Consider the following 14,317-nt stretch of genomic DNA (forward strand, 5'->3'; position numbering starts at 1 on the left):
TTGTATTTCCTGCAAATCTCTTCCAATTTGTAAACTGGGCTGCATCATACACACTCTCGCTTTAAAGCAAGAAATATTTTTCCATCCAAGCACCAACTTCAAATTCTTCAAACAGTTTTTTTTATGGTTCTAATGTTACAGAAGTCTCCAGTTGACTGCCATTTTAATCCTTTCTCTTTATTGTGTACTATACTATAATGTAACATTAGCTCTGCTCCTCATGCCTGGAGGCTAGCCAGACAGCATCAGTTTTTATTCCTTTCACAAACACCCTTAATATTTTACAATTTTATCAGAAATTTATACTCTTGTTTGGTCTTTATATTTATAGCATCTATGCAGTGAATTCCTTCCCATTTAAATCTAATTCCCCACTGTACAATTGCAAATTCTTCTATTTTAGGGGATGGGGTATCTTCATGCAAGAGGTATTGTGCACAAGGATTTGAAATCAAAGAATATCTTCTATGACAATGGAAAAGTTGTAATCACAGACTTTGGATTATTTGGTATATCTGGTGTGGTGCAAGAGGACAGGTGAGATGAGAAAGCACTTATTTGGGCAATCAGTGCACAAAGGACTTGCTTATTTTCTTGAAAATTTTGCCTCCTAATTCTTTTCCCTCTCCTCTGCCTCATGTGAGAATGTGCTCCTACACACACTGGTATGTCACCCACATTGCTAGTATTCACGTCCATACTAATGTTCACGTGTGAGCCTCAGTAAGTGTGAGCAGCTGTTCTTACAGGATGGACAATATGGAGATTGATCCTCACCTTATGCATCCTCACATGCATGCCCTCTTAAGGGGATAGTGATTTGGGAGCATCAGCTTTTGTGATTTCCAAAATGGGATTTTGCAACAATTGTGGTCACTTATGACAGAGATCTCCTAACTACAGATGGACTGGAGATGTACAGTTCAGCTACAAAGGATAAAATTGCCAAGACATCAGGGGATTATATGCCAAAGGTTAAACAGTAGTTGTCTTAAGCAGTCCAATTAATATTTTGAGACAAGTCATTTTTTTCCAAGTTGATGGTTAAAAATCTTAAATACATTCCAACATTCCATCTGAACTTGTATTAATTAATGAAAAATGCAGCCAATGTTTCCATGATTTGACATGATTTAGCTCCTAAATTTGAATGTAAACTTTTCTTTTCCAGTGTATTTTGAAGCAAAAGTTATTTTAATTGGCCGTGGGCGGCAAGCTTTCTTTAGGCCAACTGAAACATTGGTTGTTACTTTAGGATGACTATGAATCACAGCCATGTGCTGGGCAAAGGGTAGTTTTGCTTATTGTGACTAAGAGGGCAATAATGTTAACCCCTGAAAGACTACAGTAATATTTCTGAATTGCAAGATTATTGCTGAAGTCCTATCACACACTTCATTCTGAACATGGATTGGAATGTTTACAGTGGTTTACAATGTCCTGACTTGGAACTATATCACCATTCCTTCACTGTTGTTATGTCAGAAACCTGGAACTCCCTCGCTAAAAAGCACTGTGGGTACACCTATACCACATGGACTGCAAAGGTTCAAGGTGGCAACTCACCACCTCTTAACAGCACCTAGGGATAGACAACAAATGCTGGCCTTGCAGCAATGCTCATGTCCCAGCAATGAATAAAAAAAATCACTGCATGTAATTTCCTTACTGCAAAAATAGCAGGCTTATTTATTTAATTGAAGTAGATTTTTTTGTGTCTTGCTGTGATTAGGTTGGATTTAATTAAAGACCTTTGTTTGATTTCTTAGATTTTGTGAATAAAAATAGCATGTGGCATTGTACTGAATCGGACCCTGATCCTGGGTGGGTTGGTGATGGAAGAACTACAGTTGGGCTTTGCATCACTGCCTTAATATCTAATGCATTTGGAATCCTTGCACAGGTCCTTTCCTAAACCTTATCCAGCTAGAAAATCTTTGTTTGAATTTTGGGCATGGATGGGATGATGCTTGTCTCTGATGGCTCATGCCCTCTGTTATCCTCAAGTTTACACTTCTTAATGGCCACTTGACAAAAGTGTCAGAGGATTGACAATGCACATTATATCCCATCATGAGTTGGTGCTTTCAAAAGAGGGTGGAGCCTTCAATATCGTATGTTTTCTTAAGTTATTAGGATATTCAAAGCTAGTAATTTTAAGAGACTTCTAATTTTATTACGAAACCATGACAGGAGAGAGAATGAGCTGAAGCTGCCAAATGGATGGTTGTGCTATGTAGCTCCTGAAATAGTCCAAGGAATGTGTCCCGGCAAAGACGAAGACAAGCTCCTATTTTCAAAGGCAGGAGATGTATATGCATTTGGGTAAGATCTATTATGCAAATATCTTGTAGCTAATATTTCTTAGGAAATTAATGATTGTGATTCCAAGAATTGTAACTGTTTTTCTGTGGGAAAAGATAATTTATTGTACTGCAAGGCCCCACAGGGGTATAATTGGGGTACATTCCAAGTAAGCTAGTTAATTGAGTGTTTCAATATAACCTATAGCATTGGCATAGTATGAGATATTAAATTTTTTTTAAACCTCTGAAATTTTCCATAGTGCACATTATTGGTATTCAGTTAATTTCCTAATTCTTGCAGCACTATTTGGTATGAACTTCAGGCAAGGGATTGGCCATTTAAGAACCAACCTGTAGAGGCAATAATCTGGCAAGTTGGCAGTGGGAAAGGAGTTGAAAATCTACTAGCTCAAATTTCCTTGGGCAAGGAAGTGACGGTGAGTAAGGGGTATCACAAAGCAGCTGTTGGTTTGTTCAAGTGTTACTTTGAGTCAGTACAGCAGAATCTCTGCCTTTTAGTCTTATTAAAACAAAGGGCAAAATTTTTCACCCGGCGGGTGCGCACTCAACCTAGTATGTGATGACGTCAGGTGAGCGTCCCGACATTATTGCGCACTCTCATGATCTTCCGGTCAGCAGGGGCGTGTGAGAGGCAGCAGCGTACCTGCCAATGTTTAAGAGGCCTATTAAGGTCCTGAAGCAAGCAATTAAGTTGTATTTTTCACTGCCCGGTCAGCCGTTCGGTGGGCAGGCGAATAGGCCGGACAGCGTTTGCATTTTTAACAAAACCTCATCCACGGGTGGGATGAGATTTTCAACGGCTACTTAAAAAAAAGTAATTTTTTAAAACATTTTTTACGAACATGTCCCCAAACATGTAGGGGCATGTTTATATCATTTGTAAAAACTTTATTTTTGTATTTAAAATTCTTCAGCTCCCTGAGGCAGCTCTGTGCCTTCAGGGAGCTGTCAGTGCGTGCTACCCCCATCATTAACTTACCATAAATAAAAACAGAAAATGCTTGAAACATTCAGTAGGTGAGCCAGCATTGGGCAAGGATCAGAAGATCGCTTTACTGATCTAAACTCTTGGTCAGAATGGAATGAGATTATAGATAAATAACAATGAACAAAGTGAAGTGGGAGAGAAATACAAACACGCACAATCGAAAATGGGGTGGTTAAATGGTTGAAGTGATCTTGAAGACGTTTTGCGACACAACAACATGTGGATAACTGAGGCAATAGGATATAGTCAATTTGGAATTGAACTAGTTTAAAAACTGGGAATAGTTAAAAGCTCATTGGTATATGATGAGGTGGGTTCTCACTTCAAGGACCAATCCAAACCTACTGATCAAAATTTCGTATTAACAAAGGAGGAACTGAAATACTTATAACTTATTCTGCTTGCCCTATAGGAAATTCTGTCTGCATGTTGGTCTTATCATCAAAATGAAAGGCCAACTTTTACGCAGCTGATGGACATGCTTGAAAAACTGCCAAAACTCAACAGGCGACTTTCTCATCCTGGCCACTTCTGGAAATCTGCAGAGTTAGTATTTCATAATTTTATTTTGTGCCTTACATTGTAGTGATTCAATCTGCTTGGGTAGCATTCAGTTTTCTTCCAGCCCAACTCAATTGTTAGTTTTTGGCCATGCTGATGCTTACTGGGATGAAAACAGAAAATGCTGGACATGCTCAGCAGGTCTGGCAGCATCTATGGAGAGAGAAATAGAGTCCAGCTTTTAGATCTGCAACCCAAACAGGGAAACGTTAGAAATGTAATAGATTTTAAGCAAGGGAAAGGTGGGATGGTGGGAAAAATAACAAAGGCAAGGTCTGTAATTGGCTGAAGGGCAGGAGAGATTAAAGGACACAGGTTTCATGGTGCAAGATCTAAAAGAGGGATAATGGAACAAGTAAAGAAATAAAAGATGTGTCTAGAGAAGGTGTGAATGGCAGGATATTGAATTACTCCAGTCGAAAAGCAAAGGAACTGAGAGAGATATGAGAGGAAGAAAACAAACCAGTAATGAAAAGTGAAAGAAAATAGTGGCATTGGTTACAATCTGACATTATTGAATTCATTGTTGAGTCCAAAAGGCTATAAAATGCCCAGGCGAAAGATGAGCTTCTGTTCCTCAAACTTGCATTGAATTTCATTGGAATACTGCAGGAGGTCAAGGGCAGAAAAGTCAGTGGGAACAAGATGGAAAAAGAAAATGATAGGTGACTGGAAGCTTGGGGTCACACACGTGGACTGAATGGAGATGTTCATCAAAGCCGTCTCCCAGTTTGTGTTTGGTATCCCCAATGTAGAGGAGACCGCGTTGTAAGCAATGAGTAAACAGTATACTAAATTGAAAGAAGCAGAAGTAAATTGCTGTTTCATTTGGGAGGAGTGTTTGGGTCCTTGGATGGTGAGAAGGGAGGAGGTAAAAGGGGTCTCCTGTTCCTCCATGAAAAGGTGCCAAAGCAAAGGGAGAGAGTATTGGGGGTGACTGAGAGTGGACCATGGTGTTGTGGAGGATATGGCCCCTCAGAATGCTGAGAGGGGTGGGGAAGATGTGTTTGTTGGTGGTATCAAGCAGACAGAGCATGATCTGTTGAATACAGAGGCTAGTGGGTAGAAGATGAGGACAAAGGGAGCCCTATCATGTTTCTGAAAGGGAGGGGAAAGGATGAAATAGAATGGACACAGTTGAGGGCCCTGTACACCAAGTGGCGGTGAATCTTTGGTTGAGGAAAAAGAAATACTTACTGGAAGTTGCAGAGCCTGAATAGATGCAAGGGAGACGGAGAAACTGAGAGAATGGAAAAGAGGTGGAGAAACTGGGAGACTCAAAGTTCTGTGTTTTCTGGTTTAGCTTTTCATGTGCTTCTGGCATTTATTTGGATTTCTTTGGATCGAAAGTGAGCATTTAAACTGCAGGGGTTTAACTTGAATTTTGTAACATTGCTTTTATACATATGTTTACTAGCATATCAAAATGCTTTATTAACTTATTGTTTAGAATTTTCTGCCTGTGCTGGGCACAGTAACAAGCTTAAAAATGGTCAGAGAGGAATGGGATAGTACCTGACCTCTATCAGCCCTGCTCTGTATACAGTTAGTGGGCAGTCTGAGCGAGGGGCTTTTTAAACTTGTTTCCTTTCCATTCGTTGGGGGAATATTGACAGTACCCCAGCAGTCCGACTGAGGTTGATAACTCTGTTCGGAATTAAAATTGAGTTCTTCATGTTATGGCATGTAAAGTTACATGAAAACCTATTGTTTCTATGTCCTTTTCATGCTAATAATGCTTTAGTTGTAGAAAAAAAACTGATAAATTTGCATGCAATTTATTTTAAAAAATCACCAAGCTGGGACTTATTTTGAGCATGAGCATATGCCATATGTTGTACCTACTTCTGCACTATTTGTCTCTGATCTGCTCACTTTCTCTAGTATCTCACCATTTCCACAGGGCGCCTTAACACTTGCACTGAGAAACCTTAAATTTAAAGTGACCTCCTACTTAAGCCAATAATGAATCAATGGCTCCAGTTTCATCCTGATAAATCTGCACTATAAAAATAATGCACAGTCAGTATGTAGTCACCAGTTAATGTTTATTGTGGCAAATTTTCTTGTGTGCTACTTTAACAAAATATTTTTCTTCATATTTTCTCTTTATTGCTCTCCTGGGTATGTCAATAGCCACAGGAAACAATCAAGTCACTTTTAGGTGGACATTCGGTAGATTTTTGGGGATACCTGCCCATTGGCATGAGGTCCAGTACACGTTTATTGTCTGATCTTATTATAATAATGTTGACCAGCTGCCAGTGCTGAATGAGCACTGACAGCTTGCCAGCAGCTCGTCATTCAGGCACATGTGAAATCTGGTGGCCCCTCTGTGCAGCCAAGCGAGCAGTAGGACATTAAGGGAAGGAGGGAATCTGGGACTGTAGGTTGTGGAGAGATCATGTGGAGGAACCAGCAGCAGCTGCGATCTTTGAGACTAGGAGGAGACTGATCCACAAAAATCATTGGTTAAGTGGATTTTGAGCTTGTTTGGATTGGCCTACAATGGTTCCTTTAAGGACATGGTTTTGCCACTTGGTTCCACTGAGCACATTGTCCATCCAGAAAACCATGTGGAAGACCACAATTGTGTCAGGAACCCAAATGCAGCCCTTGGAATCTGATTTATAGGATTTGAGAGGGTCCCGTCTGTTTTTGATGGGAGTATTGGCCAGTCTAATTTGAGATGGAATTTGCCTAATCAGTTTAATGTTTTAAAAACCTAGCTTCAAATATTCCAGGGCAGGTTGAGTGTAAATCTCTAATTGGTATGAATTGTACAAGTTCAGCAATGTGCCTTCCATCGAAAAAGTGTAATTTCAGGTGTTTTTCTTTTTAAACACATGCTTTACCACAAATTGTGCTAATGTAGGTGATGAAGCTTCCACCAACTGGGTTCTGCTTGAGGGCTGACATCACATGATACTTGCACTCTTTGGAATGTGTTACTGATCTGTATGAATGTGAAAGGAAGTTGAGATTGTGCTTTGTTTAAGATCTTTTATCTTTTGTTAACTGTATATTTTTTATGACTAAAAAAATTATTGCTAACACTTATTTTCTCTCTCTTTTTGGCCTATTCATCATCTTTCTCCATCTCTCTTCCTGTTCTTGTATGAACGCTGTGGTATCCTCTTGTAACTCCTTGGACATCCATACTCCTGGACTGCTAACCTGTACAATCCTACTACATCTGACCTTTTATTTGAATACTTCATCATTCACTTGTATTTAAACTTTGAACACTGTTAAACCTTGATATTCCTGCTATCCTTTTAATGTTTTTGGGAATATTTAAATCTTTGTGACTGAATCATGTTCTCCAAGATTCTGGCACTCTTATTCCCTCCATGACCATCATTGGCACCAAACCTTGCATCATTATCCTGCTTTGTGATCTTCAACAAGACCTTTGACAGGCTAATTTGGATCTCATGCACCTTCTGATGTTTATCTGTAGTATTTCTCTTTCTAATAAAAATAGCCTTCCTTTTGATTAGTGTCATTCTTCTGGTGGTAACAGTATGTAGAGTGTATTGGCATGGCTGCAACCAGCTACAGTAGCGGAAGCCCTTCCTAAAAGGTTGGATTGTTTTGCTCGGGGTGTCCTTGGGATTTAGATGAAATTAGCAAATGTTTCACTGTTAATATGTAAACCTAAACATGTGTTGGCAAACTGTGCTGAGAGAGATCTCCAATAGTATTTGTCTCCATGTTACAATGCTATAAGGTGGGAAAATAATTTTAAATTCTAATGAAATGTCAGCCTTCATATCAAGGGCATTAGAGTACAAAACAATGAAAGCAAGGATGCAGCTATACAAAGCTGTGGTTAGGCCACATTTAGGGTACTGAGTTCAGTTCTAAGCACCACATCGCAGGAAGGATGTACTGGCCTTGGAGGGTGTGCCACCCAGGTTCAACAGAATAATACCAGGGCTGAAAGGGGTTAAATTATGGGGCTAGATTGCATAGACTAGGCTTGTAGTCTCTTAGGTGTTGAAGATTAAGAGGCGATCTATTGAGGTGTTCAAGATGATTAAAGGAGCTGGTACGGTAGAGAGAAACCATTTCCTTTGGTGGGGGAGTCCAGAACGGTGGGGGGGGGGCCACAGCCTTAAAATTAGAGCTAAGCTGTTCGAGGGTCGTATCAGGGAGAATTTCATCATGCAGTGGGATGTGGAAATCCAGAACACACTTTCCCCCAAAAAGCTGTTGAAGCTGGATCACTTGAAAATTTCAAAACAGTGATTGATGGATTTGTAAATGCAAAGTACTGCAGGTGCTGAAAATCTGAAACCAAAACACAAAATGCTGGAAAAACTCAGCAGGCCTAACAGCATCTGTGGAGAGAGAAACAGAGAGATAACATTTTGAGCCCATATGACATTTCTTCAGAGCTGAAGAAGGGTCATTGATGGATTTGTAATAGGCAAGGCTAGTAAGGAATATGGAACCAAAGCAAGTAGTTGGAGTTAAGATATAGGTCTGCCATGACCTAACTGAATGACAGATCAGGCTTAAGGGGCTGTATGGCCAACTCTTGTTCCAGTGTAGCAGGATGAAGTCCCCAGTGTGCTGCACCAGGAAGCGTTTGGATGCAAGTTTGCACTCTCAAGTCCCTGTGTGTCAAGTGCCAATGTGGCAGAACAAGCACTGAAGAATGGCCGGGCGCTTGCACACAAGAAGGGAGGGAAAGTTCAAGAGAGCATTACCCAGGCCATGTTTGAACAGCCCGTACCTCGGATGTTGATTATAAAATTGTAACCAGGGAAAGGCATAAGTGTAGGTCTCCAAACCTTCCTTGGTTGGGAGTGTATAGACTCCAAAGATGGATGAAAAAGCTATTTAACTCCTAGCGAACACTGTAACTTGTTCACAATTCTGCATTTATCTCTGATTGCTAGAATTTCATGAACGTTGCACAGTATGAAAAATCACCTTTTTTTCAGTGTTTTGAAATATTGTAAATGGCAAGTTCTGAAGGTTATTGCCATGTCCAGTTTAAAAAAAAGTCTTCACTTTCCCAACACAACCTGCTAGTTAGTGCAGAGTCTATTGATGAGAACACTTACTTAGTTGATTCATCATTTGTTTAATTTGAATGACTGAATAAAGGGATTACCCATTGCAAGGACATTGCTATTCACAATATTGAGAATTTGAAGGCTGAGGCAAGTGCAGGAATCTGGGGTTTATAGTGGGAAGGAATAGCCTCTGAGTTATATTGATATTAAAGAAAAGATAATATAAACATTGTTGCTTGAGAACAATATAAAATGCATTAATGATTTTCTGCTTACTACAAGATTTGAAATGCTTTCCATTTTCTATGTACTAAATTTAGAAAAAAAGTAGTTAACTTGCTGTTTAACAAAGCTGTTATTCCACTAACTACATATAGTTTAATGCTAAAATAATGGTATAAAAAACTGTATTTGAATATTTTGATGGTCGGTATTTTGGAACTATGCAAATATATAACTATAGCCAATTTGTTAGTTGAGAAAACGCCATGTGGCTCATATTAATTTGTCATGAACTATAATTGGGAAAAAATTCAACATGTGTTTCTAATATATTTGGCTTCAAAGATTTGTCTCTTCATTCTAAACAATGTACTGTATCTCATTTAGGTTGTCATTCTGAAAAAAAAAGAGACCGCAGCAAGTAGTGAGTAACTGCTTTCACTTTTAGACATACTAACCAGCTGCAAAATTTTATGTAATTTTAATGTATCCAATCCTTCCTTGTGATCTGTAGACCAAAAAGATGTTTTTAGATGAGCAGCCATTTTCCAGTGATTGGATACCAAAAATGAAGTTTCCGTGTTTCAAAACTGCTGTTTATTGCACAAGTTACGGGGTGTTACCAAACATTGACAACCTCTATATTTGCCTGGGCTAAGATACTCCAGTAATATGACTGCTGTAGGAATTTTGGATGATCCAGCTTTGTTGAACAGTAAGAACTAATCTACAGCAAACACCTCCACTCATATACAATTGTGCATTAAAGATTTTACTGCAGAATATTTTGTATATCATCGTCAAACTTGTGTTGTAAGTGTGCCACTTTGATACAGTGTGAAAATAATCAGAAGAGTTGAGAAAAAGACCAATACCCAAAATTAACTATACCCCTTTTAGAGATATAGGTTAGAGATATAGTTTAGGAAATGATAATGCCTCTGAATCTATCTTCCCCAATTATGACCAAATCAGTCTCAATCTGTTCTTTCCCTTGTCCTTTCCTGTAGGTAGTGTACTTTGACACCTTGTACATGGTGTTGCTTCCAATTGTACAGTTATTTCCATTCACTAATCTGAAAATAAACATACAGCAAACCTATACATTACCAAGATCCCATACCTTTGCCCCACAGCAGAATGCCTTCCCTTAAGCTGCACGTACTGAAGAAGTCACTTTCCAGACAGAACACCAGTACCTAAATTGATTGCATAGGGCTTGTTTAGCATTCCAAGGTGCAAGGTGCTTTCAAAAACTTATTAAGCTTTGTACAGAGGGATCAGATTTAATTCGAAATCCTTGGTTGTTTTGATAGAAATCTAGAAATAGAATCCCTTTGCAGAAAAATACAATAATGAGCCAGTTGTTTCCAACATTAATGGTTCTTACATTACAACAATGGCTACACTTCAAGAAGCACTTCATTGGCTGTATAATACTTGACGTCTGGTGGTTATGAAATGCACTAACTAAATGCAAGTTTTTTTTTTTCAATCACAGCAATAAATTATATAATATTTGAAAGCATAATCCATGGGTCCTGATTACAGCATGGGTGTCTGTAGTTAATGTGTAGAAAATGGGACAATATTCACAGAATCACAGAGTGCAGAAGAGGCCCTTCGGCCCATTGAGTCTGCACCGACACGTGAGAAACACCTGACTTACCTACCTAATCCCATTTACCAACACATGGCCCATAGCCTTGAATGTTATGACGTGCCAAGTGCTCATCCAGGTACTTTTTAAAGGATGCGAGGCAACCCGCCTCCACCACCCTCCCAGGCAGTGCATTCCAGACCATCACCACCCTCTAGGTAAAAATGTTTTTCCTCGCATCTCCCCTAACCCTCTTGCCCTCACCTTGAACTTATGCCCCCTTGTGATTGACCCTTCAACTAAGGGGAACAGCTGCTCCCTATCCACCCTGTCCATGCCCCTCATAATCTTATACACCTCAAACAGATCGTCTCTCAGTCTTCTCTGCTCCAACGAAAACAACCCATGTCTATCCAACTTCTCTTCATAACTTAAATGTTTCAGCCCAGACAACATCCTGGCGAATCTCCTCTGCACCCCCTCCAGTGTAATCACATCCTTCCTATAATGTGGCGACCAGAACTGCAGACAGTACTCCAGCTGTGGCCTCACCAAGGTTCTATACAACTCCAACATGATCTCCCTACTTTTATAATCTATGCCTCGATTGACAAAGGCAAGTGTCCCGTATGCCTTTTTCACCACCCCACTAACATGCCCCTCCGCCTTCAGAGATCTATGAATACACACGCCAAGGTCCCTTCGTTCCTCAGAACTTCCTAATGTCATGCCATTCATTGAATACTTCCTTGTCAAATTACTCCTTCCAGAGTGTATCACCTCACTTTTCAGGGTTAAATTCCATCTGCCACTTACCTGCCCATTTGACCATCAACCTATTAGACCTTTCCTGTTCCTGAAGATGCCTATATAGTATGACCCTAAATGTGAAGTTCTCCAGTTTCAGGTAAATTTGGCATATGATTTTAGAACAAAGTTGGCATAAGAATTGGTTTTATATTCATAAATTCACATTTTCCCCTACTACTCTATTGCCTGTACTAATGAAGGAAATTAATACTGAAAGCTTGATTTGCAGTTTTTCATTGTGCATGGTTTGAGTTGGTTTCTTTTATCTTGACTGATTAACTTTGAATTCTCCTTTTTTTTCCCCCTTTTCCAGGTTGTAGCTGCTGGTGCAATATCTGGGTCTGCCTTGCATGCATCCAAAATTTCTCCCCTGTGATGCAACAACTTTGGCAATCATTTCCATCGTTAGATCTTCAAATTTAACCCTTGGAGACAATGCAACAGTAAATGCCTAACCCTCCCAAGCTTCTTTGCCTTTCTGATTTTCTTTCTCTGGGCTAATGGCTTCAAAGATAACATTGTTTGCAGAAAACCACTCTTCATACTAACAGAATGAGTCTGGTTACTTGGAAATACATCAGACAAAATACCTGTAACTGAAACAAAAGCAGAATTACCTGGAAAAGCTCAGCAGGTCTTTATTGTTCTTATCTTGGTTTTTACCTGTAACTGAACTGGGTGTGGTTTTACTACTGACTACGCTTAATGCTACACACCTGCTGAAGAAACAAACAAAACATTTGCACTGTGTGTGATTTATTACTTCTTTCAAAGTCTTTATTTGACCATTAGTTCCAGCCCATATTTTAATTTTAAACTTGGTTACACAGTTGCTGTTTCTAGATAAGAATGCAGTTAACATGTTTATGTGCAGTCGTTTGTCCTGCTGGGATGGATTTGGAAAAATAAGTTAACCTGTTTTATTTCTCCTGTTTCCCTTTCAGCGTTAGTAGTAGCAAAGGTCTTGCAAGGTTCGAAAGACTTGACCTGGGAATTCTGGAACAGCAAAGCAATCAAAAGCTTTAATGGGGTTGCTCATTTTATTTTCATGAGCTGTGTTGCAGTGATAACTTGATAACGCTATGTTCCTCAAAATATTTCCAAAATGCTTCATGGTTCACTACATTTTTGTGCAACAGTTGAGCTGGCTAGAGAACGAGAAAAGAATGGGGCTGTTGGGTATTGGGAGATAGCAGACAATTCTTCGTAGCCTATGTATAAAATTGTTCATTAAATAGTACATGTTTTAATATAAATGTTAAAAGAATTGTCTCAAACATGCCTTTTAATTGCTGGAAGTTTTACAACTTCAATTCATCAGAACTTAATGCATCATAAAAATTCTGTTATTCCACAAACAAGTAATCAAGTCAAAGATCAAAAACTTGGTTAAGCTATTTATCTAAAACTGTTTCTTATTAATTGGAGATTCTTGCTTGTGGGATTGTTATCAATGTGCTGCTGCTGATGAAAAATCTGAAAGGCAAGTTATGAACATCTTGGTTGCAAATCTCTACAATCAGGGCCAAGTTCTATATCCTGTAAATTTGTAGGTACTGTGGGCACCAAATTAAAATGGGAACAGGAAAGGTGGGGGAAACTCTTCATCAAGTTCACAATTTGAGCATAAAGCAGAAAGTGCTTTAAACAAAACAATAAATAACAAAAATTTAGCAGAACACCAATTAAAATTCATGCACATGGAATCAAAATTAAGATGAAAGAGCCATTAAATAACAGGTAACTCAAAATCACAGAATTATTACAGCACAGAAGGGGAGACCATTCTGCCCCTTGTCTGCATGACTCTCTGAGCACTTCACCTAGTGCCATCCCCCTGCCTTCTCCCAAATTCCTGCATATCCTTCCTTTCCAGGGAAGAGTCCAATTCCCTTTTGAATGCCTCAATTGAATCTGCTTCCACCACATTTTCAGTGGATTCTAGATCTTAACCACTTGCTGCATGAAAAAGTTTCTCCTCCTGTCTCCATGTTTCTTTTGCCAATTACCTTAAATCTGTGCCCTCTCATTCTTGAGCCTTTCACCAGGGGAACAATTTTTCCCTATCTACTCTGTCCAAATCACTCATGATTTTGAATACCTCTATGAAATCTCCTCTCAACCTCTCTTTCTCAAGGAAAACAGTTCCAGCCTCTCCAGTCTATCTATGTAACTGAAGTTCCTCATCCATTCTTGTGAATCTTTTCTGCATCCTGCCCTGCCCAGAGCCAGGTGCAATAGTCCATTTGAGGCCGAATCAATTTTATGCAAGCTTAAGATAACTTCCTTGCTCTTATATTCCATGTCCCTATTCATAAAGCCGTATTGCATGCTTTGTTAACCACTCTCTCAACCTGTCCTTCAATGACTTATGCAATGACACAATGACATATACAGCCAGATCCCTCTGCTCCTGCACCCCCTTTAGAATCGTACCCATTTTTTTGTGTCTATATCCTTCCTGCCAAAATGAATCACTTTGCATTGAACTTCATCTGCCTCTTGACCGCCCATTCCACCAACTTGTCTATGTCCATTTGAAGTTCCACACTATCCTCCTTTACAGTTTGCAATGCTTCCAAGTTTTGTATCATCCACAAATTTTGAAATTGTGTCCTGTACACCAAGGTCTTGGTCATTAATACATACCAGGAAGAGCAAGAATCCCAGCATCGATCCCTGGAGAGCTCCACTACAAACCTTCCTCCAGTCCAAAAAACATCCATTAATCATTACTTTCTGTTTCCTGTCACTCAGCCAGTTTTGTACCCATGTTGCT

General features: G+C 39.4%; 1 protein-coding gene across 11 annotated transcripts in view; it reads left to right on the forward strand.

The window, feature by feature from the left end:
• The window catches only part of ksr1a (kinase suppressor of ras 1a), a 197,307-nt gene extending 183,309 nt beyond the window's left edge, over positions 1-13,998 (forward strand). For 5 of the 11 annotated variants that reach the window (XM_041197688.1, XM_041197689.1, XM_041197693.1 and 2 more), the window contains 5 exons: positions 404-537; positions 2,194-2,325; positions 2,608-2,743; positions 3,728-3,861; positions 7,207-7,375. In XM_041197688.1, coding sequence (XP_041053622.1) covers positions 404-537; positions 2,194-2,325; positions 2,608-2,743; positions 3,728-3,861; positions 7,207-7,276 — 606 coding nt within the window. In that variant the 3' untranslated portion in view covers positions 7,277-7,375. Of the gene's footprint in view, positions 1-403; positions 538-2,193; positions 2,326-2,607; positions 2,744-3,727; positions 3,862-7,206; positions 7,376-9,515; positions 9,553-9,642; positions 9,844-11,851 lie in introns of those variants that run through there. The other 6 variants (XR_005944225.1, XR_005944224.1, XM_041197692.1 and 3 more) reach the window with 6 other exon arrangements.
• Positions 13,999-14,317: the final 319 nt, after the last annotated feature.

The sequence above is a fragment of the Carcharodon carcharias genome, chromosome 10 (assembly GCF_017639515.1).
Source record: "Carcharodon carcharias isolate sCarCar2 chromosome 10, sCarCar2.pri, whole genome shotgun sequence".
NCBI lineage: Eukaryota > Metazoa > Chordata > Chondrichthyes > Lamniformes > Lamnidae > Carcharodon > Carcharodon carcharias.